Source organism: Bactrocera dorsalis, chromosome 2, assembly GCF_023373825.1.
Source record: "Bactrocera dorsalis isolate Fly_Bdor chromosome 2, ASM2337382v1, whole genome shotgun sequence".
NCBI lineage: Eukaryota > Metazoa > Arthropoda > Insecta > Diptera > Tephritidae > Bactrocera > Bactrocera dorsalis.
The window spans coordinates 29,878,449-29,904,879 of record NC_064304.1 but is presented as its reverse complement, the minus strand read 5'-3'; the positions used below and the strand labels follow the sequence as shown (position 1 = coordinate 29,904,879).

The following is a 26,431-nucleotide window of genomic DNA, read 5'->3' as shown; positions in this document are numbered from 1 at the left end:
GCAAAGCATACCTATTGAGAACGTGATTTATTGTTAGACATATTTACACATATGTATATATACTTGTATGTATAATGCAGTTATGCAGAATAGTAGAAATACAATGCAAAATATTATGAGTGCATTTTTGTTGAAACCCGCTTGAGCGGACGCTCACCGGCCACCTGCCAAAAAATACAACAAAAACTAATTTCGCTTTCTTTGCTCGAATACAAAAAATAGTTTAAATAAAAATTAACTATTTCTTGCGAGAGTAATGCGATATGTGAGAAACCTTAACCAATAGTGTGGTGAAATAAAACACTACTTCTATATAGTCTCGTTTTTTTAGTGGCTCGTGACGTTCGTAAGGTATAAATATACTCGTACCTATGATAAGTGGGTACTACCTAATTTCAGGGCTAATGATTATGGAGCGATATACATACTCTTATGTACAATATACTATATGCCAGATATAAGAAGCTGTATATAAAGTTTAAGGTTTTAAAAAAATCACAGCTTTTTTCTTATCTCACATATCACTCACTAGACATATTTATAAAGTGATATCCTCAAGATTTCCTCTTAGTAAGGTTTGAAAATAGGCAGAAAAAAAAAAAACAAATGTCTTTCCAAATAAAGCATTGATATTGGAGTCAGCCGTAACCCTTAACAATGTTCATCCTCAGAGACCTTATTATCTAAAATATTACAATTAAGTAGTAGTCTTTAGTAATGATGTAGATACTTTAATGCAAACATACCTACCACTGGCTATATACCACCTTATCAAATTTGCCTCAAACTAGTTCATTTAAACGGAATAAATGTAATCTATTTTCATTCTTTTATGTTCATCTGAAGTTTGATCTCCATAAGTCAATGTTCGCACTCAGTGAGGGTCGTGAAGTTATCGAAAACTCGTGCGAGTCGTTCATCTTCCTCCAATAATGACGATAACATCGAAAATTTTAAAGAAACGGTGTTTGAAAATTGTCATGTTGGCATCAGAGAAATAGCAGAGTGTCTCAATATCTCTTATGGATCGATTTAACATATTCTGGTAAATGTTTTGGGTATGAAGCTTGTTAATTTCAGACTCGTACCAAAAGTCCTGAATGCAATGTCAAATTCTAGCTTAACTGTGACTGACTTTTTAGTAAAACAATAGTCATCGCTCATACACTGTATCCGGCAGATTTTACTCTCCGAGACTTTTTTCTGTTTCCGAAACCAACAAATCTCATAAAACTCTTCTAACCATTTCAGAAGGAAAATTTTATGTCTGTGACACATTTACTAATTGATTTACTGCACTTGTAGTAGCTTTTAACAGAATCATTATATGGAGAGTGGCCGGGGTTGTCATCCAATTTCATTCATCATTTTTGCATGTTGGTAGGGGTGCACAAGGAATTTGACCTTGGAATTTGGTTATTATAACTTCAGCGGTTTGAAAGATGTAAGTATACATTAAACCATTTAGGAGGCGATGCTACGTCCAATTTAAAGATATTTTTAGCCCATAAGTGTCACTCTATCCTGATCTCCAGTAGCAAATTACAGTTTCGTATTTAAATTTAGTGCTTAGTAACGGCATTTTATGGGTGTGGGAGTGATCCGATAACGCCCATCTTCGAATTCATCTAAATTTTTTGCCAAGGAAGCCGTGTACAATGTTTCATCAAGATCAATTTTTACTCAAGTTATCGCCTGCACGGACGGACTGACAGTCACTCAGAACTCAACTCGCTTCGTCACCCTGATCATATACATACATATATACATACATACATATTTGGATTAAATAATGCTCACTCATCTAAACTTAATTCATCCTATTTTCATCTTGTCCTACTTTTATATTAACGAAAATAAAATCACTAGAATATCGGGCTACCATTTTAATATACTTACTTACTAATAAGATCCGTTGAGAGTTACAAGGCCAAGTTTTTACATAATACATACATATATACATAATAGTAATTTACACCCCCTCCCACAAATTATTGCACGTTAATCTCTTTTATGCAAGAACCTAAATATTTATTTAGCGGGGAGAAATATGTGGTCATAATTTGAAAAATGAGGCGAACGCGGCATTTAGAGCTCACTGTCAATTGGTCACGTTCAAAGCAAGCTTGGCAGCAACATCTAACAAGAGAGAAAATTCGTCATACCCAAATCGCGAACGTGTTTTACTGCTACCCGTATAAGTTGAGCTAATTATGTGAATATTTCCACTCATACGACACGCGTTTGTTATCGACAGTATACAAACAATACGAAGTATAACTTAGAGTGTAACCATTTCAAGCAATGATCGGTGTCGGTCGGAAGCAGTGGTATGTCGATCCGTATTTCATAAATCTTGGTACTTCGTCCAATAACATACGTGTCGTGTTTGTGTTAAAATAATTGTGATAAGCCACTTTAAATAATCGTAAATAAATAAATCACTTCAGTATTAGTGTTTGTAATGCGTCAAATTCAGGCCGAAGCTTTTGAGCTGGAGCAAACACCAGCCACTAAGGAAGAAACTCACTACCCTCTCTTTTGCTCCGTGCGCTTGACCTACGCAATATGCGCCTTCCTTGCCATGATTATGCACTTATGTATGCGCAATATATTCAATTTTACCATACTTTGCATGGTGAAGCCGGAGGCTGAGGTAAATGTGAAGGTCAGCGGTAATGAATCCGCAAAATTTGTGTACACAACTATAAATAATTCAAGCTCGACTGAAAACGTAAGTAGAAGTCCATTACAAACTTTCGGCTTAAATTAAAATTTGATAATTAAACGACTAATAAAATACTGTATAATTAGCTACAGTTGCTTTTCTGACTACTCATTGTTGGTTGTGAAAGCATGTGTTACATACTATGTTTGTTAGTTTTGAAAGCCCAGCAAATGTCTTACATAGTTATTTGCCGGCTTTGTGCCAGAACTGGACACTCAATTTGTAAATTTAAAGATTGTATCCATACTATCACAGCTGTCACAGCTGTTATGCGTATGTTGTAAACTTAGCTTCATCGCTAATTTACCGAAGAGGCAATTCCATACAATAGTGACTATAGGATTTAATACGTCCCCACGTAACTTATTCAGATTATTTTTCAATTTGTCTGCTTTCGACGCATTTCATCTTTCTGTTTTAGCTTTTCTCAAACTTATATCAATACCAATTTTTTTATGTGGAACTTGCCGTAATGCACTTTAATAACCGGCAATTTACTTCGAAAAACTTTGGACTCCTTCGATCCCTTAAGAGATTTTCGATAGTGGATCTCTAAAAAACCACTCTTAGTGGTTTAAGAGGTTACATGGGTTTCCTCGGGTAAGAAACAGCCTTTTTACAACAATTTTTTCCTTATATAAAAAATTAAATGTTTTATTTGATTTTTTATTGTTACAAACATACACTCTTAGCAAAGAAATTCTGGAATTTTTTGAAAAAAATATTTTAAACTCGGCCATGGCGACGCTATTTCCTGTGACCCCTCACAAAAAAAAGTACGCCCGCGTTGGCAGGATAACAGGATCATCTAAAAAGAAAAAATAGGTGTTTTATTTAAAACCTTAACTTAGAACTTGGACGAAGGAAAAAAACTGAAAATTGGATTTTTGGCAGATATATTTACAAAAAAAAATTCAGTGAAAATTTCGCGACATTTTTTTTCAAATAGTTGTATTCGAAAAAAACCTTCATCCAAGTCTTAAAGATTTATGTCTCAAAGACATAAGTAAAATTTCATGAAGATCGGTTGAGTAGATATCGAGAAATGTTGCCAACCGACTTCAAAAACACAGTTTCGAGAAAAACGCGTTTAAAGACGGCGCACCAACGCATAAGTTCTCAAGGCTGTATATCCGAAACTATTACTTGGCTAAAAATTTAGGACAGTATTCTAGAGATGTTAGGAAAGTTAACAAGATAATCAAAAGATTAAATTTTTTTAATTCGGGTAACCCCTTAAATTAACGAAATCATGAATAAAAATTGTCAATAATCGGACTGCTTCGATCATTACCCAATTATATCTAAAAAGGAAGTGTGAAATTTCAAAAAAAAATTAATTCTTTACATACATAGTTAGGTCCACAACATTTCAAATTTATTGAAGAATAAACTTAATATGTCTCTCAATTCCAGACTTTCACTATAACTTTCGAAAGCTAGGGGAAGAATAAGCTCTTGACCATCAAACCTTCACAAAACATGAAGTTGTAGACATAACCAATTCTCTATTCTCTACTCAGTATATTTGAGTTATCTTCGAGATTTGACAAATCGAAGGGAGCTAACGCAAGAATACATCTTTTTGGACGTAGTGGATGTCAATCTTATCCTTTTCAGAATGTAAAATTATCGAAAAAACTTAAAAATCAAGTTTAAAACTTTCCTTATACTTCACACAAAGTTTTAGAAACCAGAAGTTTTAGGAACCAGAATTTTTGGAAATTATCTCGCAGATGTGAAGTCTCATTAACTGATACAACAAGAAGCATGATTTCATGATTTCAATTTAGTAGTTGACTTGAAGTTTCGGCAATGTATTGAAGTAGTTTGGCTATGAACCAAGCCTCTATCAATGAAAACTTAGCAATATTTCCTAAATTTAAGTTTATTCCCAGTTGAATAAGTCTCTTATTCTTTTCAGTTGGGCAACATTCCGTGGACACGTCAAGAGGAATTCGCTATACAAGCTACATTTTACTATGGTTACTTAGTTACTCTGCCATTCGCCGGTCGATTAGCTGATAGATTCGGTGGTAAACTATTTTTTATACACTCTGTGACAATTCAGGCAGTATTATTCATGTTGATACCAATATTCGCACACATCAGCTATATAGGAACATCCGCGATACGTCTGCTGCAGGGATTAGTATCGGTAAGAATATAAATAATAGTACTTAAAGTTTATAAAGGCTAAAAAACTGCTTCCGCGATAACTGAGAATAATTCCAAGAGCAAGGCGAGATTCTGCTGAATTCGGTTGCGGTCGTGGAAGTGCGTGACATGGCTAAGACCTCTACGTTGATATCTTTTGCGATTAATAACTTACTAAGTATTCTTACGACATACTACGAAGATGTCGAAAGGAAACATGGAATATAAAGAAAATTCGTTTCTTGTCCTTGGACAGAGTGTAGAACCCTTACAAAGTTTCACCAAAGTTTTTGAGAGTTGCCTGACTATAAAATTAATAATATATTTATTCATTATAATACTAGCACATCTCTAAATTTTTATATTTTTAGGGTTTTGGCAATCCAGCACTGTATCAACTCTTCTCTACTTGGGCTCATCGCACGGAGCGTAGCACCTTAGTAGCGTTCGCCTATGGTGGTTACTCCGTTGGTACTCTAATTGCCTTTCCACTGTCAGCACTACTTTGTCGTTATAATTGGGAATTAGTGTTTTATACAGTTGGTATCGTTGCATTGGTTTTTGGTATATCATGCCACTGGTTGGTTTATAATACATTGGAAGAACACCCTCGATTGTCAGAGCCGGAACGTGCTTATTTGAAATCCACAAACGATGAAAAGTCAATGGTGGGATATAATAAAAAAACATATATTTTATTATTATTGTTAAATTTCTTTTCTAGTCAAAGAACATTCCTTGGACGCATATTCTGAAATCTGCGCCTGTTTATGCATTTATATTGACGCATACTTTGCACAGTTATGGCTTAATCGTGTTTGCATTGATGCTGCCGCGTTTCCTGAAAGAGGCTCTGGGTTTTACATTATCTGAAGTAGGTCATGCTACACAGTGAATTATTACTTGCAATAATTTTATTTTTTTTTTTTGTTTGCCAGACGGGAATATATGCTTCAACACCATTTCTGGGTGGCATTATTGCGAAAATCATCATCTTTCCGGCCTGCAGGTATATCGAAAAGAAGCCCAACTATAAGCCAACTCTCTATGGAAAAATATTTTATGTTTTATGTAAGAATATGTTCTTAGCACTCATACTTCGCGAGCCCTTAAATAGCTTTTTTAATTTGTCCATTATTAATACATGATTTGAAAAAAATCGGATGACCTTAAGGAAACAACTTTGTTTACTACAACATATTTGAATCGGACTGACAAAGCTAATACTATACATGTTCACGTATTTTAACATAAATCTTTGCTAACACCTTTAAAAAAGCTTCGGCGTCATATTTATAAACCCACTTCTTGGCATGAGTAATGTAGGGTTCTCAACTATGTTCTCAGGAATCTCTTTTTCTGTCGTTTTGAAAACAAAAAAATCTGATATTTTAGTACGTGTCCATCATTGAAACGCTTCATACACAAAAAATTAATCGAAATACGTTGAGTCGATCGACCAGAGATGTTGAGTTCCTCTGTCATTTCTTTGATGCCAACAACACGAATTTCAAACACTTTTCTTTAACATTTTTAATGTTATCGTAATTAACCGAGATGGATGGACGAATCGCAGAAAGTAAGTTTGCGATGATAGCCTTCATTGAATGCTTCGTGCCACTTTAAATACTTTTGTCCGTGATGAAATAGACTCCCTAAAACAATTTTGCAAGATTTTCAACGATTCCGTAAACCTCTTGCGTCGCAAACAAGCAGTTGCCAAACAGACACATAGACATATCGAGATAAGACTTCACACGAACATAAAAAATAATTTTACTAAGCTAAGAAAAACCTTTTTATCGACAAGTTCCGGTCAAATTTGATCTGAATGGCATATATAAATAGCTGCATTCGTTCGTTATTTCCCTGCTCGCTATCTTTGCGCGCTGCTCTTTTGCCAAATATTTACATACTTACATGCAATAAGCAAGAAAGCACATACCTCATCGACGTAGCTTATTATATCTCATATAATTTTTTATTTTAACAGGCAACATCTTTACCATTAAATTTCTGATTGTCGTTATGTTGTTGAACGCCAACCAACGCATGCTTATCAATTTATGCATTCTGTTTGTGGGAATTTTCTCCGACATGGCATTTTCTGGTGGCTATTGGCCCAGTTTATTACACCTAACACCATCGTATGCCGGTTTACTTTCGGGAATCGCGAATGCCTTTTCAACAATTGACGGTTTCATTTCACCAATTATCATTTCCGCTATAGCTGTTCAGGTAATCGCCAAAACTTGTTTGTGACAGTAACTTATCAACATTTTCCGCTATCTATAACGTTTTTAAAAAAGTATATTATTTATTAAAAACTTAGTAATTTTTTTAACACTATTTAGGGCACCAAATCTGAATGGAATTACGTAATGTTCACATTGATTATAGCCTACTTGCTGGCCGCTATGGTATTTGGAGCACTCGGCAGCTCGGAAACTCGATCGTGGAACAATATAAGAGCAGATGAAGATGCTTAAGCTTTTAAGATTGAAAATATTAGAAAACTGTGTTTTTTAATTGTTGTGATAATATTTAACAAATTGAGTGTTGATATTTGTATAGATTTAGTAAAATTTGTGTTAAATATGGTAATTTTATATAATATTAAAACAAAACATGAATATAACTAAATTTTTTAGTATTCTCCTTAAATTAAACTTATTCTAAAATCGTAAGGAATCGAACAACAAAACAACCGTTCAGTCTTATGACGTCCAATGATTTGTAATAATGGTTTACAATTTTTTATCGTGGCCGTATTCAACTTAACTTAGAAAATGTTTCCTGGGTGTCATTAATTACAATCGCTAATCATACGCACTGGTCAGCCAGATGTTCGAAAATTCTGATATTCGTTATATAGGGACTAGGTCAAGATTTCGCCCAATTTTATTTATTTTACGCACAAAGATACACAGTTATGAGTCAGCTATAAGCACTGATTTTCACATAGTTGGCGTCTGGATTCTTGAAAAATTATAGTCCAAACTCGACAATTTTGAAAAGATGAAACATCTTGAGTGCTCTAATTGTGCAAAGTACAAACTCGTTCTCACCTTTTCGCCAAGGAACACGTGTAGCAAGTTTTAGTACGATATCTTAATTATCTTGCACGGACGGACAGAGAAATGTTCACACGGGTTTCAACTCATCTAGTCACATGTTCATACATATAGTATATATATATATATATTATATATATATAACCCTCTATCTAACATTTGGTAGTGAACGATAGCAAGACGAAATATCTCCTGTCCTCAAAGAAACTGTCGTCGCACTCGAGACCTCGCTCCTACGTTGCAGTTGAAAGTCATAACTTCAAGGTCGTAGATAATTTCGTCTATCTTGAAACCAGTATTAACACCAACAATAACGTCAGCCCGAAAGTTCCACCCAAAATAACTCTTGCCAACAGGTGCTACTTCGAACTGAGTAGGCAATTGAGGAGTAAAGTCCTCTCTCGACGTACAAAGACCAAACTCTATAAGTCACTCATTATTCCCGATCTGCCTGATAAAACGACGTTATGAGTTTTCGTGAGAAAGGTTCTGTGGAATTTTTATGGTCCTTTGCACAATTTCCGAATGAATGAAAAAACTCCAACTCTGTGAGTATTGGACGCCGGTGGAAGCAGAGTAAGAGGAAGACCTACACTCCGTTGGAAAGACCAGATTGAGAAGGACCTGGCTACACTTAGAATTTCTAATGGGCGCCAAACAGCGAAAAAGAAGAGCGACTGGCGCATTGTTGTAAACACGGCTATAACCGCCGTATCTACGCCAATAAAGAAGAACACTCTATCCTAATCGATTATTTTTAGGTGATACAAAAAACCGTTAAATGTAAAAAACTATTATACTCTGTAACAACAATATGAAAAAATTGATTTCGGCTGCCCGCATATTTTTATATTAATTTGGATCGATCATTTTGTATGACAGCTATGTGCTCTAGTGCTTCGATCTGAACAAATTTTTCGGAGATTGTTGCGCTTCCTTGGATAATAATATAATAGCAAAAATCAAAAATCTTTCCATTTGAAGACTTGATTTTTGTCGATTAGTTTGTATAGCAGCTATATAAACAATGATGCAAACAAGTTTATCATACAATTGCTTGACTTTTGCGGCTGTCCCGACAAACTTCTTGCCAAAAAAGGGCATGTGCAAAATTTCAAAGTGATATTTCATAAACGCTAGTCCCTCGCTTACAGACAGACGGCAAGACCGACATGACTAAATCGACTCAGCTCGCTATGCTTATCACTATGCATGTTTGAAATAGGAATTAACTTAATTAATTTCGCCTAATTTCAGCAACCAACTATCGGTTAATACACTGGTTAACTAACCCAGAGCGCTAACGACATTTTACTTTTTTATGTTTTTTTGTTTTGCAATATTAAATTCTTTTGGTAGCTATTCTGCTTCTATATAATTTAAACCTTTAATTTAACAAAGTATTTGAAAAGATGTTAAATTAGGGGTATTCTCTTGCTCTTGCAAAACCCTTGCACGGTGCACGAATTGGAGATTTTTCCACCTAATGCAACGGCACAACCAACAAACATACACAGAAAAATATTTGCAAGGGCTGTAAAATGTGTCAGACCAAAACTCATGTTTATTTTCGTGCAATGACACGTAAAAAAATATGTAATTACAACCCTGTGCTACCTATCGTTTTATTTAAATACATATTTTGAAGTTAAATTGTTGAGGAAAGTAAATTTTAAATAGATTTTATAATTTCTATTTATATCATAAAAATTAGTTACAGTTTTTTTGTTAAGAAAGAATCCAGAAGAATTCACAATAGCTATGCACAATAGTCATTTACAATAAATTAACCGAATCAGCCGTTCATATATCACTAGATTCTGCAATGGGTGCTCTCGTGCCCTTGTATATTTCGGTAGAGGATTTTTGCAATCTGCAATCTTGCAAGAGCGAGAGAGTCTCCCTATTGTTTTTATTAAACTAACATCGCAAATATTTCAACACTGTGAAATTATTTAAACAGTACACTGCAACCCTAGCGGGTTAGAACGAAAATATCATCACTGAATTTTGCGTTACACCAGCACTGTCGGAACGAGCTACAAAGATTTTGTACGTAGTGGACGTCAAATTTTTTGTGTGTAATTTTTAATAAATTTCTAGTGTTAACGAATTATTGCAAAATTTTCAGTGCATTTTTTTGAAGGAACTATTGTTTGGCATTTTAGCTATAAGCAGATTTACAAAAGTTGTGGTGTAAGTTTCATATTTTTTCTACAAAGTTAATTATCAAAATTTTTTGACTGCTGAAGAGAAAAAGACACGAAGAACAATCAGTTGTGTACTCCATCTTGTTTATATTTTCTGTATTGTACGCGTTTGTTTGTTTATTTTTATTTAGCAAAGTATGCTATATTTGCAATAAACATCTCAAACCAAGGAATATAAAAAAATATGCAAATGAAAATGCACCTGCTAACGGATGTCTAACTGGAATAGTGCTTTTGTATTCCAAACAGATTTCTCTGGCAAAATTTGGTATATGGTAAAAAAAACTGTAATTAAATCGTACGGAAAAGAGAAAATGCAGTTATATTTTTAATATTCATAAATTTGTTGTAACATTAACTGTAGCGAAATCAAACAACGGCTGTTTAAGTTATGTATTTCGGGATACCAACAAAATTAAAGGAAATACAGTAAAATAAACAGTTTCTAATTGGAAACATAGACATTTCATACTTAGAAGCATAATTATTCTAACATTAAATTAAAAAATATGCATTTCTAAAACTAAAAAAATTAGATAGATAGAACATAAAAAGCATATCTTTAACTAGAAAAATATATAGATAATTGCTAAATTTTATAACATTTAAACTTTACACCTTATCTATACATGTCTTCTTTATACTTGTACATTAATCATACTTTATTTGAAATAATTTTAATACACATACCAAACAATCTATGTACATGCGTGCATGTACAAATATTTCTAAATTTGCTGATATATGCATATTTATAAATAAGAACACAACCGGAAATAAAAACAAGGAAGCATTATCACGGCAAACGCGTTCATTTAAAGTACACTCAAGTAAACACATTTGCGCATATAAATTAAACGTCCAATTAACATACATATGTTAAAAGGTAACAGAAATTAATTACGTGAATATTTGCAATTTCAGACATACGTACATACATACATGCATATATATAAATATGTATGCATATTAAAAATACTAGAAGATACAAACAGAAGTCGCTTTTCTTAAAAACCTGACCATTAATAAGTTTGTCCCTAGCCATAGTGTATTTAAACTCAGAACTTTTTTTAGGCACATCTAATAAATATTATTCGCTCTAACTTCAGATCATACATATATAAAATGAATATTGAAAATTAAAACAACGAAAACGTAAAGTGGGGTATATACCATATATAAAATAAATATATTTATATAAAACATACATATGTACATAACATAATACAAATAGACAATATTTGGTAATGAAAAAAATTATGCTTTACCACTTGTTTACCAATTAATTTTATTTATTCTCTGTTATTATCAATTTCACAAATACTTTTATATGCTCTTGTTCTCTGTTGCTCAATTATTGTTGTTGGTATATAAACTTGGGAGACTTTTTACTTGCCATCGACCCCAACCCCGGCGCAAATCACCTGCCCACAAATACCCACATTTGTATGCCCGACTACAACCTACGTGTTTAACATATACGTATATACACATATGTCCGTAGAGCAATCCATGAACTCTCTTGAACCAATTCGATTGCTGTGCTGCGTCAAGTTGAGATGTTGCCAGTTTCAGTCAGTCAATCGCGTTCATTAGCTCACAACATACTTCAACACAAAAAGTATTTATGTATTATTGAATATATTCGACGTTTTTATTTTGTTTATTCTCGTTTTGCCATTGTTTTCTACGCAGCTGTTTTGTGAATTTTGAAATTTACGAAAACATAAGTTAATTTAAATAATTTCTGGTTAAAACAGGAACATTTTTACATATAATAAATTGCGTTGTAGCGATAAAATAAGAATAAGTAAGTAAAATTAATACAATTTAGCAGATGTTACACACCATAGATATCTTTAATGAGTGAATGGAGGAGTTACATACTTTAAATTAGAATAACTCAGAAAATCATACAAACATACATACATATGCCTGTATTTATATAAAATTTTTATGTGCACCGTATGTATAAAAATGTAGTAAAATCAAAATTAATGCCTAAATAGCTGCCTAATTGACTTATTACTACGTGTAAAAATAAAATATGTGTATTAAGTTATTGGAGCACCAGTACATATACAAAATAATTTACTTAAAAAACACACAGAACGCCAACGCCAATCGCTAGTGAATTAGCTTTGTGGCTTTCTTCAGCTTTTCAGTCGTTTGCGATACGTGGTTGTGAACACTCACGAAAATATTTGTTGGTTGTTTACCAAATGCGAAAGTAACTCATAAACAAATCAAAAGTGGTAGTGATTTAACTAAGAAAAGTAGAAGCAATACACAGCGCATACTTGTTTGTATGGAGAGTTTGAGTTAGTCCATCATCATATATGTAAGTATATGTATATGTATGGACGTACTTCGTGTGTGTGCTGAAAAGTGCAATATACGAAAACAAGATTATACTAATGTATAATACACTGTTTTGCGTCGTATTTTTCTGATATAGAACTTGCCGGTTCGAGTGCAAAAAGTTAAAAAATAAGGAAAAAGTCAACACCGGTTCCACCTTCACAAAAAAAAAAAACAGTTTCCATAATAGTTGTTTTTGATCGGCCAGTTTGTATAGTAGCTATAGCCATAGTGCTCCGATCTGAACAATACATTCGGAAGGTAGTAGCGTTGCTATGGAGTCATTCAAAATTTCAAAAACTGAGAAACTTGCTCGCGTGAACACAGACGGACATGGCTAACTCGATGCAGCTCTTTACGTTTTTCATTTATATGTATGTTGTTTTAACGGTTTGCTAATTCCCGTTAGGATGGTAAGGGTCGTTTGCGTTGTCGTCGAGGTCATCTAACGGTAGACCCAAGAAACGTGCTGTTTCGACGGGGTCGGACGGATATTTTATGGGGTCTTCCTTCTCAGTGTAGCAAACATCGTGGCAAAGTTATTGTATTCTGACCAAGCTGTAAATATTTAAGAATATCTTAGTAAAAATAAAAGTCATACATACAGTATATCCTTAACGCTCAAAATATAAAAAATTTTGCTCTTAATATATTTTTCGCGTAGAAATATACACTTCCATTGCGTAAAAAAAGAAATATTACTTTTATTATGTACAAACATATGTATAATGTAAACACTGTCTTCTATATTATTTTTATTATGAATTTATCTTTGCAGTTGTAAAAGCTTCAAACAAAAACTGACAAACAAAATGATTTTGAAAGTTCCTTCAAATGATTGGTCCGACCAATTTGAATATGTAGTGGAGGAGGATGATTCGCTATCAGATTTAGAAGACGAACAAGATTTCTCTGAGTATCTCTGGATGGAGAATGAAGAAGAGTTCGATAAGAATGTAAGTAGCTACATGTATGAAAGGGCATATACATACATATGTACATATGTATAAATATAAAAAGAAAAACAATAATTTACGTTGCAATGAAACTTAAAAAAATTTGTATTATCACTTTTCTTAGAAAATCAACTTCTTCTTTTCGGCTTTGCTAATAACTTTTCCAAATTTTCAGGAATTAAAACGTCTCGAAGAAGAGGACATTATGAAAGAGTGCTTTGAAGCAATGCTAGAGGACGAACTCGAAGCGGAACTGGCTGAATGGCAGAAAGCAAAGTATGAAATTCCTTGAAAACCCGAACATGTACTTGTACACGCCTTTTTATTTGCATAATTATTTCCACTAAATTAACACAAATTAAAAAAAAATATTTTTATTTTACTTCTAGAGCCGAAGAATTAAATGCTGCATTATCCTCGCTAGTTGTGAGCGAATACAATGTGGAACATTCCATTCTGAACCCGCTGGCCGCTGAGTTTGTACCACAAAAGCATATAATTGGACTGGGTACTTCATAAACTTTATATTAACTAATAACGCCCTTAACAAGAATATAACGCAACACTCGACGATCAAATCAAATCACCAACGGAACGCATCAGCAAAAACTATATGAAATTGTACGTAATGACCCGAATAACACACACAAACTCAAACCAAAACAACACAAAAAGTAAACAAAAAAATTCTAATACTCTTACTGAAGTATATTTAAGAAATACCAAAACAAAACAAAAAAAAACTAATTAACCTCTATGACAATGCTGCGGAGTAATGTGGGTAATATTTACTCGGTATTATGTGCAAGCATTCGTCAATAAATAAGAGAGGTACATAAAACTACGAATAAAAATTATAAAAATACATATGAGGTATACAACAAAAAACGCTTAAAACTTAAAACCTAAGTAAAGCTTAAAACAATTTTAAATTACACAAACTGACTGTTTGTTGCCCTGCATTAGTTCCAAAATTTTTTAAAGCTAATAATTCAGAAAGTTGTTTGTTGCAAGTCCAACGTACAAATTGCTTTTAACTTATTGTGGGTATTCACACATTTATATAGATATACTTTTTCATAAATACCTCGACAAATTGCTTTCGAATCGTCCTTGTCTTTATTTTGGAGACGTGCTATTTGATTCAAGAAGACACTTGCCTCAAACTGCGTTAATAGTGCAAACGAGAATGAGAGCATTTTGGTCATTTTTTGTTTGTTATAAAAACATTTAACTAGTTTTAAATAAGTAATAAAATGATAAATTGTTAGTCCAGGATTTTAGAAGATTTAAAAATTCCATATGTGATCCTAATTACTGTAGCTTTCTGTATCAAATGTTCATAAATGTGTTTTTTTTCTATTGTTCTTACATTTTACTTATGCGTTTGTAATTCAATACACCATTAAATTATATCGTGATAGACCGACACATTATCTACATACGCATACACATACACACATATATATATAATATTGTCCTGTCTATATTTATATATTTTAGTGTACTAAATTCTATATAAACCACACCGACATACCCATCACTACCTTCTTTTAGCTTTAATGGGAATTTTGTAAGATTATATGTAATTTAAAATTGAGCAAAAAAAATTAATAAAGTCAAATGTAATGTCTGAAATTACAAGAATACATACATAAGAGGCGTATTGATATGCTTAACTAATAAAGCAAACATTAATAATGCAATAAACATGTGTATGTAAATGAATTTATAATGCAAACATAGATATACAGATATACAGTAATTAAAAAAGAATTATTATTACATTAACGTAGTATATATTTTATTTAATAAATGCGCAAGCGTAATGCAAAATTGAAAATGGTAGATACTCTAATAATAGTTAATTTTGCCAACTCTTTATATACATATATATAGATATACATATATAATATATACGCCACTCCAACTTTATGTATGTATGTATTTTTACATCAGCCTCATAATATTGACCTGCTTCGTGCAAGAATTATCTCAAAGACTAATGGAAAAAATACTGTTATAGTAGTTTATGATTAATCCTTAAATACTATATAATAAAAATAAAAAACAAGTTTGTTATTAGCAAAAGTGTTTGATAAATGCGCATGCGTCTAAATACGTACGTATAATTTATCGTAGCACATTAAATATGCAAGACATGATCAAAAAAAATACATATACTATTACTTACCTTTATGTGTGATATAAAAATAGAAAAACTTAAAAAAAAGTTAAAAGTAAGTTAAAAAGCAAAGCAAAAAAAGATAAAAACTAAAAAATCTGAATAAAAAGTATTATAGCAATTAGAAAGTTGTGTGTTATTTACTAAGTTGCAAATTAGATGAAAACTTTTAATTTGGGTAGCATAATTTTGGGGAACAAACCAGCGACCATTGCAAAGGAATGCTTGAATGGATTTATAAAAATAACTAGTATTGTTCTGTTGCAATAGTGAAAATTCCACTATAACCTTGTTTTTGATGTAGTGAGAACAAACAAGCGCCAAATAACTCTTAGTTAAGCTTCCAATTTGTTTGTTTGTGGCCGGATAAAAATCCCCCGTTCTGGTCTCGTAAATCCGATTTTCGTGGAACAGTTCAGCCTCAATTCCTAAATACAAAGGATATTCGCAATTAACACTACATGTCTTGACAGACGGCAGCTTTAGGCCCGCTTATCCATATTAATCCGGATAAACTCAGCTAACTCAGGAGCTAATTTCAAACCTAACTCTCAAATATTGAGATGTGTCCTTATTGCTATTGTAACGGCATAAAATCAGATAATATAATCTTTACACTAAAGAGAATCAGTGACCACATTGAATTGTTAAAACAAATTAAATTCTAATTAAAAATGTATTATTGCAGCGGCAATTTTTATGGTTTAGCATGTAAAAAATTTGTTTCTCTTGGCAACTATGGTTAAAGAATTACTGTTGGCAACGCATAAACTGACATTTAATAGTGCAAACATGGCGTCGTGCAATTATTAGCAATTTATTAGGTTGCTGCAATTCTAATTAGTTTTCTTGTATTTCAAGTGTTTCAAAATTGTTTAAATTGCAATCAGAGCATTTTCAATTATCGTAAATTGTAATAATGTAAAAATATTGAGAAATTTCAGTGCAACTTATTTGAAAAATCACCAGTTTATGTCTGCAAAATTTCATTGCACATCGCCGATTGCTGTCAAATGGTGAAAAAAAAGAAGAGCGAGACTGCATAAAAAATAGCAGCGCGCGAGCAGAGCTTTGACAGACAAAGCGGCGACAACAAATGCAAAGTCTTCGACGCCAACGTCGACGTCGTCAGCGCGAGCAGGTGTCGTTGGCAGTGCTTAATGATGTTTGCTGCAGAAGCACTAATGTTTTCATATTGTAAACAAATGCATAAACTACATTGCACAATAAAATTTCATAGTTCTCCTTAATAAGTGTGGCAACTAATTGGCCCCATTTTTTTATAACTAAGCAAATGTGAGAATAGGTAATTGCATTTTAATTTGAATGTGGCGAAAGCGCTTGCTATATTAAATTACAATTAATTGCTAAGAAATTAATTGAAATTGGTAATTTGTTTTTGTGAGAATAAATAGCATGTCGTTGCAATATTTTATTGTATGAAGTGTAGTGATTAAATATTTTTACAAAAATTTATATGCCAATGGCAACGAGCTCATCCACGGCAGCTGCATCGGTAACAGCTGCCACAGCTACTTCTTCGTCTATAAGCACATTGAGTAGTGGTGCTAACAGTGGAAGTGGGAGTGCCCCTTTGATTAATACAAACCCAGCGCAATTTCGAGAAATACATAAAAATACTTGGCTTAAAAGATTAACAGCTGAAGGCAAAAAAATTACTGTAGGGCCTAAAGTGAGTACATATAAATTATTATTATTTTTTTGTTATATTTAAATAATAAACAGAATGCGTATTAAAAACTTTGCTATCTTACTATTTTTTAGAAATCTGATCGCAGCTGGGTTGTTTTTTGTGTGCACGATGACACGGACGCCCTTTTGGAGGGATATGCAGAGCCTCGTCAGGCAGCTGCTCACAGTCCGGAGTGGATCGTTTCGATGCAGGACACTTTACACATTTCGCATGCACTCATTCCAAATTCACATGAATTCGAATTTGTCGTCACGCTTGCTAATGAAGTGATACGCTTTCATGCAATGTCATGGTAGGATGCACATCTATTACTTAACAAACAAGCGTAATGTAATGGATTACACTTTACAATCTGATGAGCACTCAGCTGTTTTCTGTATACATTACATGACGCGTTGTCTTCATTTATAGTTTTGCTTGTCTGAAAATTAATTTTTGTTTTATATAAAACCTTTCCTATGTTTACTTTTTGCAGGGAAATTATGCAGGAATGGGTTGAGACGTTACGGTCTAAATTGCGTGAAATGAAAATTCTATCGCCGCGAGAGAATCTTTATACAAAGTTACCTGAAATACGTGCACCACTCTTACCCACTCGTGATCCAACATCACCACTGCCGGCACCACCACCCGTACCAGCAGCAATAGTACCAGGCGTTGAACGCATTGTACCACCAAGTTTAGTTCAAGACATTGCTACAAATGAAACACTTTTAGAACGACCTAATACTACAATAGCAGTCACAACTTCTACTGTAGCACAATCGTTGCCAACAACTACAACCATTTCTAGTAGTAGTGGCAGAGTACATCTGCCCACAACTACGCCAAACGTAAGCCACAGTGGTAGTAATTCCTCAATGTCCAATGTATCAAATACTACACCTCAAGCAACGGCATTACCAGCCCTTACCGCCATGTCGAATACACTTACACAGAATCTCCTGAATTTGCTTTCCGATCCTATTAGTGCGTATAGCGAGCAAATAAACGATGCTTTACATATGGAGGAGAATAACTTTATACATGATACGAATGACACTTATTTTGACGATGAGTTTCTTTCACCAATTCTAAGAAAATCACAACAAAGACATGGAACGTCAACAATTAGTTCTGGTAACAGTGTACGTGTAGATATCGGACAACGTGCATCAGCAGGTAATACATTTTATTGTTTTTTGTTATTTTTTTATGAAATTGTATAATATGCATTTTACATATTTATTTGTTATATTTTTGACAGATCAAATCAAAAACTGGGAAAGTTTGGTGCCAGCAGAAAGCGTTATGTCATCAAGGTACGTAAATAATAATGTAATAAATTAATTAATAGGGAATATTAGAAAAAGATTCGTTAAGAGATAATTTGCGAACAATAAAAACTCTAATTGCCAAAAGTTATATAAGTATGTATATTATATCAGAATTGCAAATAGCGCATGAGAAAATAATTGAATTAATATTTAAATAATTTTTTCTGCTTTCCCGAAGTTTTTGTTTAAAAATAATTTTAAAATGTTACCCGATTGAAGATTAATTTATTGTAAATTTCAAAAGTGTGTATTTTTTTTTTTAACAACCCAAATCTATATATTCGGTTAAAGGAGCTCTAGAAAAGATAAAGTCAAATTGTGCGAATAACAATTTATATATTTTTTTAATTAAGCTGAAATAAAGTTTCATAAATACATATATACAATATAGTAGCCTAAACTATCTCATTGACAATAGTCTGATACTTGTCTTCCAAAACACGCAAAAGCTCCCACATTTTTTCATTCATGCCAGTTCCGTCCTTTTCCAGTTGTGCATTTATGAAAATTTGCCTTAATGCCGAAAAACACTTGAGTTTCACCAACTTCAGTTGCAAGCGTTGTGCCCAATTTTGCATGCGTAATCGTTGTTCATATTTCTCTTGTAGACGCTTTTTGCCCTTAACTAATTTCCGACATATGTGACTTGTTATTTTCGCCTTACGTTTAATTAGTTCGTTTTTAAAACGTTTGGCAATAATTTGCTCAAATTCAATGTCGCATGCTTTTATGGATGAGAAAAAATCGTCACATGTTTCGAAGTCTCTGAATAGAACTTCGAAAAGTTTCATGGGAAATGTTGGCTGCGGTTCCGCGTTCCATTGCTCTAAAGCTTGCTTTACACCTTGGAGCAAATTTTTACGTATTCCCTCCAATACGTTTTCATAATTAGAGTTCTGCATTTCACATTTCTCCACTACCTCCTTCAGACGTATATTTTCGATTTCCTTCTCAGTTAATTGTAAACGCAACGTCTCCACCTCGCGACGTAATAACAGATTTTCTGTTAATTTCTCATTTTCCTCACACTCTGTAGACAGCTCATCGAGTGCTGCAGCATCGCCACCAGCTCGTTCATCCTTTGTACTGTACTGTTTATTATAAAAACTATTTCCATAAATGCAATTGTCACGAGCAGCGTCGAAATTCTGTTTGCCGTTACCGCAATCGCCGCCGCCCTCGTTGGTGTATTCGTACAAACACGCTTCACACACGGCCTCGTGCCGCATATTATAATGCAGCGTTTGGTTGTGCCCACGCTTTTTGTCGGGATAATATTGGTAACATTGACCACATTTATCGTGGGATGCGAATGTGCGCATCGTGTGCGCTTGTTGTATGTAATTGGCGCTAAGGAAACTCTGTTTGTCTAGCTCGTGGAGCACACGTTCCAAGTCACGATTGCAGTTCTGCGAATTGGTGAAGGGCTCACCCAACATGCCTTGTTCCTGCAACTGTTGCTGCATAAGCGAGCACAGACAATTTCTCGCCATTTTTTCTCCTTTGCTCGTCTTGCTGAATATCTTGAGCCATTTGCGACAGAGTTCAATATCTTCTGTGCGACTTTGTTTGAAGACAAGCTCGCGGAGCATTTGCAATTGTTCCTTATACAATTGATCTAGTGTATCACCATTGAGCTCATATTCACTGCTCTCATTGCTGCAATGCGAAGCCTCATACATCCTTTAGTGCTCGTTTATTTATTCGACTTTTATAAAATAAATTCCTTTTTTTCAATTTTTTGGGTGAAAATTTAAAAACATTTATTTAATGTCAGAGCTGCAGAATTATAAAAAATCGAGATTTTCGGTTTACAGTGTTGGGTAGTCTTTAAAATATTTCAAAACAAGAAAAAACGTTAACTTTAGCTGCTCGAAGTTATAATAGCCTTCACAGATGCATTTTTTATAGCACAAAAGAGTTTTACCTCGATTTTGAATGGTCAATTTCTATGACAGTTATGTCCTGTAGTGGTCTGATCAGAAATTGTAATAATATACGAGGTTTGTCCGACATTTGATATGATCAAGCAGGCGTAGCCAGATGTTGCTGTAGCAAGAAGTTGTGTGTTTCGGTGGCCTTTTTGGAGGGCCGGGAAGGGGTCGCTGATTAAGACCAGAAGAATGAGCAAATCAAATGTGAAAACGATGCTAATACCTTTTTGGACATCGCCAAGTTTTACGAGGAAGACCTAAGAGACTCAAACGAAGGGTCAATCGGGTCTGACAAGACATCGCAGCCGGAAGTTTGGAAGTTGCACCTCAACACCGCCCCGGGTCACACCGCCTTTCTTGTGAACAGCTAACTAACTAAGACCGGCATCCGCCCTACAGCCCAGAAGTTGCCTCCCCACGGACTTTGTTTTGTTTCCTTGCCTTAAAAATGCCGATGAAAGGGAATCCAAGCAGCATCCACTTCGGCTCTCAAGGTTATTCTGCAGAATGCCTTCCGTAACGCCTTCAATGCTTGAAAATCGCGGTGGCAGCGCTGCATCTACGCAGAAGAAGCCTATTTCGAAAGTTTTTAAAGAACTGTAGCGATTGGTTCAATAAATTTTTTTATATTGACTCAGTCCTATTACTTTCCGGACAAATCCTGTATGCCAAGTTTCTTTGAAGATATTTTATCAATAAAGAAAGTTGTCGATAAAGGGATTTAAGTTTGATCGATGTTGTTGTTGTTGTTTTAGCGGCAGAAAAGATTATTGATATAATTTCTAGACATGGTGCTGAGTTGACAGTCTTCGGCCAGATAAAAATCTGGGTCCGTTCCGATTACTTAGACTCGACTCTTATGCGAACGGATTGATCAATCAGTTTGTGTGGCGGCTATACTCTATAGTGGTCCAAAAAAATCAGCAGCTTCTTAGGAAGAAAAGTATCTCTTCAAAATTTCAGATCGATATCTTAAAAACTAAGCAAATCAAGTTTATAATAAACGAAGAGACAGTCGACTCAGATTGTCACGCTGATCATTAATATACGAGTATATATTTTAAAGTATATCCGACGTTTCCTTCTAGGTGTTACAAACTTCTTATTTGAGAGAAATATGTTTCCATGATTTCCAATTACAATTTAGGAGGTCTCTCTTCCTTGCTCTCTGTCTGCTACCTGTCAATACTGACAAAACTCCATTCATTCATGAATTCAACTGAGAGCTTAATGGACACAAAATTATCTTCCCTCTTCTAAAAATTTCTTGCTGTTAGCGATCGAGCTTCGACAGAGAAATATCCAAACTTGGAATGTATTTCTGACAAAAAAAATATTCTCTTTGACATCAACATTCGATAAGAATTTTTATCTGTGAAGAATTTTAATATATTGTTGATTGAAAGCTGATCAAAAATTTAAATAAAATACATCAAACTATTTATAAATCCCTATTTGTTTCTTTTTTTTTTTGCCAGACTTCAAACCTCCCGTTCGCTGTCCGCTGGTGCTGCCGATACATCACGAAAGGAAGTCACAAATTCCTTAATCACTCATAATGCATCCGCCACATCGAGTGATGACAATATCACAGAGCTCGAAATCAGCGTAGATCCACAATCCGATACATGGCCGAATACTTCCATTACCTCGACTAACAGTGAATCAATTGAACAGTTAGATGTAGATAAAATGAACATCACCATCATACAAGTATCAGCAAATGATAGCAATGAACTGAAACAACAAAAAGAAACAAAAACCAGTGCAAAAGTGTCCAATAAACGGGTCACTGGGGAAATTTTCAAATTCCCTGATGCCGTACAGACCGAGTACAAAAGCAATGTGCAAATCATTCCGTCCACAAAATCAAATAGTAGTACAATACAGGTACTAGGTACTAAAACCACTACTACAGCAACAACAACAACAACTACCACAAAAACCACATCATATGCAACACCAGTGAAAAGGCCGAACCAAAACATTTTAACAGCAACAACAACAGCGAATTTACCCGCAGAGGAGTTGAAAATAACAACGGTACATGTAACAGGCAATAACCCAGTAGTAGCTGCCAAAGCGCCAGAAGCGCACAACACCATTGTTTCCAATGCCGTTTCCTTATATGGCACATGTTACAACTCATCTGCATCCAGTTCGACGGCTCAGCCAACAAACGCGTCCAGCAATAATGGGACGCCTAAAATGATGAAGAAAATCATACTTTCAGCTAATACTTCAGGCATAACAAATATAACGGTGGATAATGCTAGTACGTCAAACAGACCGGACAGATATGTTATCGCGCCAGAAGCAACTATCAAACATAATGCTGGATCGGTTCACTATGAAAAGGTCTTTCTATCTTCTAGTAATCCTCCAGAGCTAGACATCTCGTCAAACCCTACGCTCATTGGTACCGTAACGAGCACGGTGCCGCCACTATCACCCACATTAATCAGTAACTCAACGACGCATGCGCGCGCTGAGGTAAAACGATTTATTATTATGTCTATAAAATTAAAGTTAATTTATTGTTTTTTGAATTCCAAGGTGGCATCTAGTTCGACTGGTAAATCCGAAAACGAATATGTTTCCAAGCCGTCTTCCCCAATACCCCAGAGAGATGCACATAAGCAAGTCAAGCCCACGCCAGCAGCTCGTACTATTAGTCCAACACCACATGTTGAAATACCCTCACTACCCCCGAAAAGCCGCCACAAATCAATGCAATCACCATTAATGGCACGAGCGCATCCGCCTAACGTCAGTCCCATGTTGGAACGTCGACGCATTACAACAACTACAAGTCTTCTAACGCGCACTACCACATCATCGCCAACGCCAACATCCCATCAAGCACCACCTGCTTCGATACCAACAACTACAACAACAAATACTCAATTTCCCTTACCTAGCCGAAGTCACTTACTAACGCGCGGACTTACTGAAGCTGTGATAACGACTCGACCGAGTCGCCGTGATTTTCATTTACTTAAAGCGTCTGCGGTAAAGGGAAAACCAACAGCTGTTGCAGGCAATAAAAGTGGCAGTGCGGTGACTTCAAACAACAATGGTGACAATGTGTCTGTGCCGCAACCCTCAACCAGCACCGGTAGCAGTTCGAATGCACCGCAGCACAATCGCAGTCGCAATAGTGAATTAATGGAACAACGTCGACGTAGCTCTTCTACATCTGATGCACGCACCGGTGCTACACGCGGTACCAACAACAATGAGCTGCCTAGCGCACGTAACACAGCACTGCGCTTTCAACATCCGCCCCAACCTTTTCGCAACGCCGAAAATGGACTGGCAAATGGTAGTGGAAACGGTGGTGTAGCTGGCAGCCACATTGGTTTATCATCACCGTTGCCATCACCCAGTGGTGCTAATAGTTCGCCGGCGAATAAGCGCATGACACTGCGCGAACATCAGGTCATGCAATTACGCCGTGAAATCATGCATCCCGGTGGGGTGCGTCTGCAGCTGCGACGCAAAGATTGCCTGGGCTCAATTGCATGGGTAGATGCTTTTGGCGCTGTGTGGTGAGTAGTTGATACCTGCACGCACATTGTCTTTGTCACGATAATTTTCATGTGCAATTCTTTCGCTTTATTATTAGGGTGGCTGGTTGGAAGCAAAAAGAACATCCGGTGCTATACAATGCACTACATATCGGCGACCAATTGCTCTCCATTGCCGGTACAGCGATAACTACAGCAAATGAGGCCAACAAAATAATACGCAACACGAATACGCTTTTTGTAAGTGCTTACAGTTATCGCAAATTTTATTTATTATTATGATATATTTTAAATATGTACACGATACTAAATTTTCCTACCTTGGATAATAAACTGTGTCAAACTTCGTAAAGATAATTTGTCAAATAAAAAAATTTTCCATGCAAGGACTTGATTTTGATCGGTCAGTTTGAATAGTAGCCACGACGGTCGGGTCTATGTAACCGGAATGGAGCCGGGTTTTTTTTATCCGGTCAAGGACTGTCAACTCGGCAGAATTCTGCTGCTACAACAATAACGGCCGTATCCTATAATGTTTCGATCTGAACAAAGTGTTCGGAGATTGTAGGTTACTTCGAACAATAACATATACAAAATTTTGTGAAAATATCTTGTCGAAATTTCCAAAGAAGAACTTTATTTCGATCGGCTCCTTTGTACGGCAGTTACATATATGCCATAGTGATCCGATCTGAACAATATGTGTGTAGAAGAGTTATGTTATGTTCAGTGTTACGAAGACTCGATTGTAGGGGTAACATAATAATATAGAAAAATAAATTCATCTATCCAACGTCTCTTAATATTTAAACCTAACATTATATTCCTTGAAATGAACACACAGACTTAAATTTTCTAATATATTTTATTAATTTATAACCATATTCTGACTTATCAGGTCGAGGTGCTCGTACGTCGCATACCCTTCGGTCGCGGCTACGCTATACGACGTGAGCGTGAGGGTCAGTGTTTGGGTCTAATACGCGATGGCAACACAGCCACCATTGTTGATGTAGTGCCAAATAGCTTAGCAGCACGGCATGGACTGCCACCCAAGGTAAACACGACGTTACTTCGCTAAGCATTTTTGAATATATTATTTTATGTCACTTACTTCTTCCATTCTAGGCACAATCCTGTGATGGCACAACACTTACATTCTGGGTACTTACTGAGATCAATGGGCGACCTTTGAATCTATTTTTCAAAGAAAATGAGATACGCGATCGCTTGAATTCTGTGGGACGCGATATCTCCATATTGGTGCAACCTTCAGACTTAATAACAAAGCTTAAAAAACAATTGAAATCGCTACGTGGCTACAAGGATTATCTTGTGCAATAGTGAAATCACTGCAACGCGTTGCAAACCCACTCATTAGTAATTTTTAAAAAGACATTTATGCAAAACAAACTAAGAAAAGAAACACTTCCAAGTTACAAAAGAATACTAATCCCTCAAAACTTTCTAATGCATATAACTTCTAATTAGATTTAAAATTGAAAAAAGAAAACTATTATAAATTTATAAACTAACAACAGCCCAATTTTGCTTCAAAAGTAAATAGGGCAAGAAATGAAAAGTCGGTTTGCAGGAACATAATCAAGCAATCATATAGTGGAATTGTATGCCGTTCGTTAAAATAAGGAGAATATGAAACATTTAAAGAAAACCCGTTTAAAAATTAAATAAAAAAATATATATAAACATTCCATTTTTAAGAGACATTTTTATGCAACTTTGCCGAGTCAATTTAGCCATTAAGTAGCGTATAAAAAGTGATAAAGGACAACGTTCATACATACATATATCTATAATAAATATCTCTGTATGCATGTTCCATATACAAGTGCATACACGCATGCGTGCAAACATATGTATTTTTGCAACATTGTAATCTCTTATTATCCAAGTGCATACTATATTATATAGGTTGAAATTTATCGTATTTACATATAAGTAAATTTTTGAAACACTTAAAACTACTTAGTATTATAATGACATACACGTATGTATATGTTATGTATCAAAAAGAAAATTAACAACAAAAACTTTTAGACAAAAATCGCACACGAAAAATTTAGATCTTTATATTAATGAAAAATTTCTAATACCCATTGGAACATCTAAAATTGTCATGCAATATTATAGTGCCTGTAATTTTAGTTAATCGCATATGGACAACGTGATAAAACTTTTTTGTAACCTTATAACTTACAAACATAATCACTTAATATTTTTAATTTCCGTTTTTTTTTATAATTTT

General features: G+C 34.7%; 3 protein-coding genes across 5 annotated transcripts; all 3 read left to right on the top strand.

Moving 5' to 3' along the window:
* The first annotated feature begins 2,250 nt into the window (after positions 1 to 2,250).
* LOC105231902 (sialin) lies at positions 2,251 to 7,539 on the top strand. Its single transcript, XM_011213412.4, has 7 exons — positions 2,251 to 2,734; positions 4,653 to 4,886; positions 5,257 to 5,553; positions 5,610 to 5,759; positions 5,824 to 5,956; positions 6,879 to 7,123; positions 7,240 to 7,539. The coding sequence occupies exons 1-7, from the start codon at positions 2,465 to 2,467 to the stop codon at positions 7,372 to 7,374; spliced, it is 1,464 nt and encodes a 487-aa protein (XP_011211714.2). The 5' UTR covers positions 2,251 to 2,464; the 3' UTR covers positions 7,375 to 7,539.
* Positions 7,540 to 9,963: 2,424 nt separating this feature from the next.
* Positions 9,964 to 15,799, top strand: LOC105231947 (polyadenylate-binding protein-interacting protein 2). Of its 3 annotated transcripts, none has more exons than XM_049449816.1 (4): positions 9,964 to 10,155; positions 13,309 to 13,486; positions 13,662 to 13,762; positions 13,876 to 15,799. In XM_049449816.1, exons 2-4 carry the CDS (start codon positions 13,343 to 13,345, stop codon positions 14,003 to 14,005), a joined length of 375 nt encoding a protein of 124 aa, XP_049305773.1. In that variant the 5' UTR covers positions 9,964 to 10,155; positions 13,309 to 13,342; the 3' UTR covers positions 14,006 to 15,799. The 3 variants fall into 3 exon arrangements, with proteins under 3 accessions (XP_049305773.1, XP_049305775.1, XP_049305774.1); XM_049449818.1 differs by lacking the exon at positions 9,964 to 10,155 and adding an exon at positions 11,742 to 11,979; XM_049449817.1 differs by lacking the exon at positions 9,964 to 10,155 and adding an exon at positions 12,311 to 12,510.
* Positions 15,800 to 16,443: 644 nt separating this feature from the next.
* On the top strand, positions 16,444 to 26,427 carry LOC105231904 (uncharacterized). Its single transcript, XM_011213416.4, has 9 exons — positions 16,444 to 17,364; positions 17,457 to 17,677; positions 17,861 to 18,546; positions 18,632 to 18,686; positions 22,114 to 23,128; positions 23,192 to 24,186; positions 24,264 to 24,405; positions 25,064 to 25,222; positions 25,294 to 26,427. The coding sequence occupies exons 1-9, from the start codon at positions 17,149 to 17,151 to the stop codon at positions 25,507 to 25,509; spliced, it is 3,705 nt and encodes a 1,234-aa protein (XP_011211718.2). The 5' UTR covers positions 16,444 to 17,148; the 3' UTR covers positions 25,510 to 26,427.
* The last annotated feature ends 4 nt before the right edge of the window (positions 26,428 to 26,431 follow it).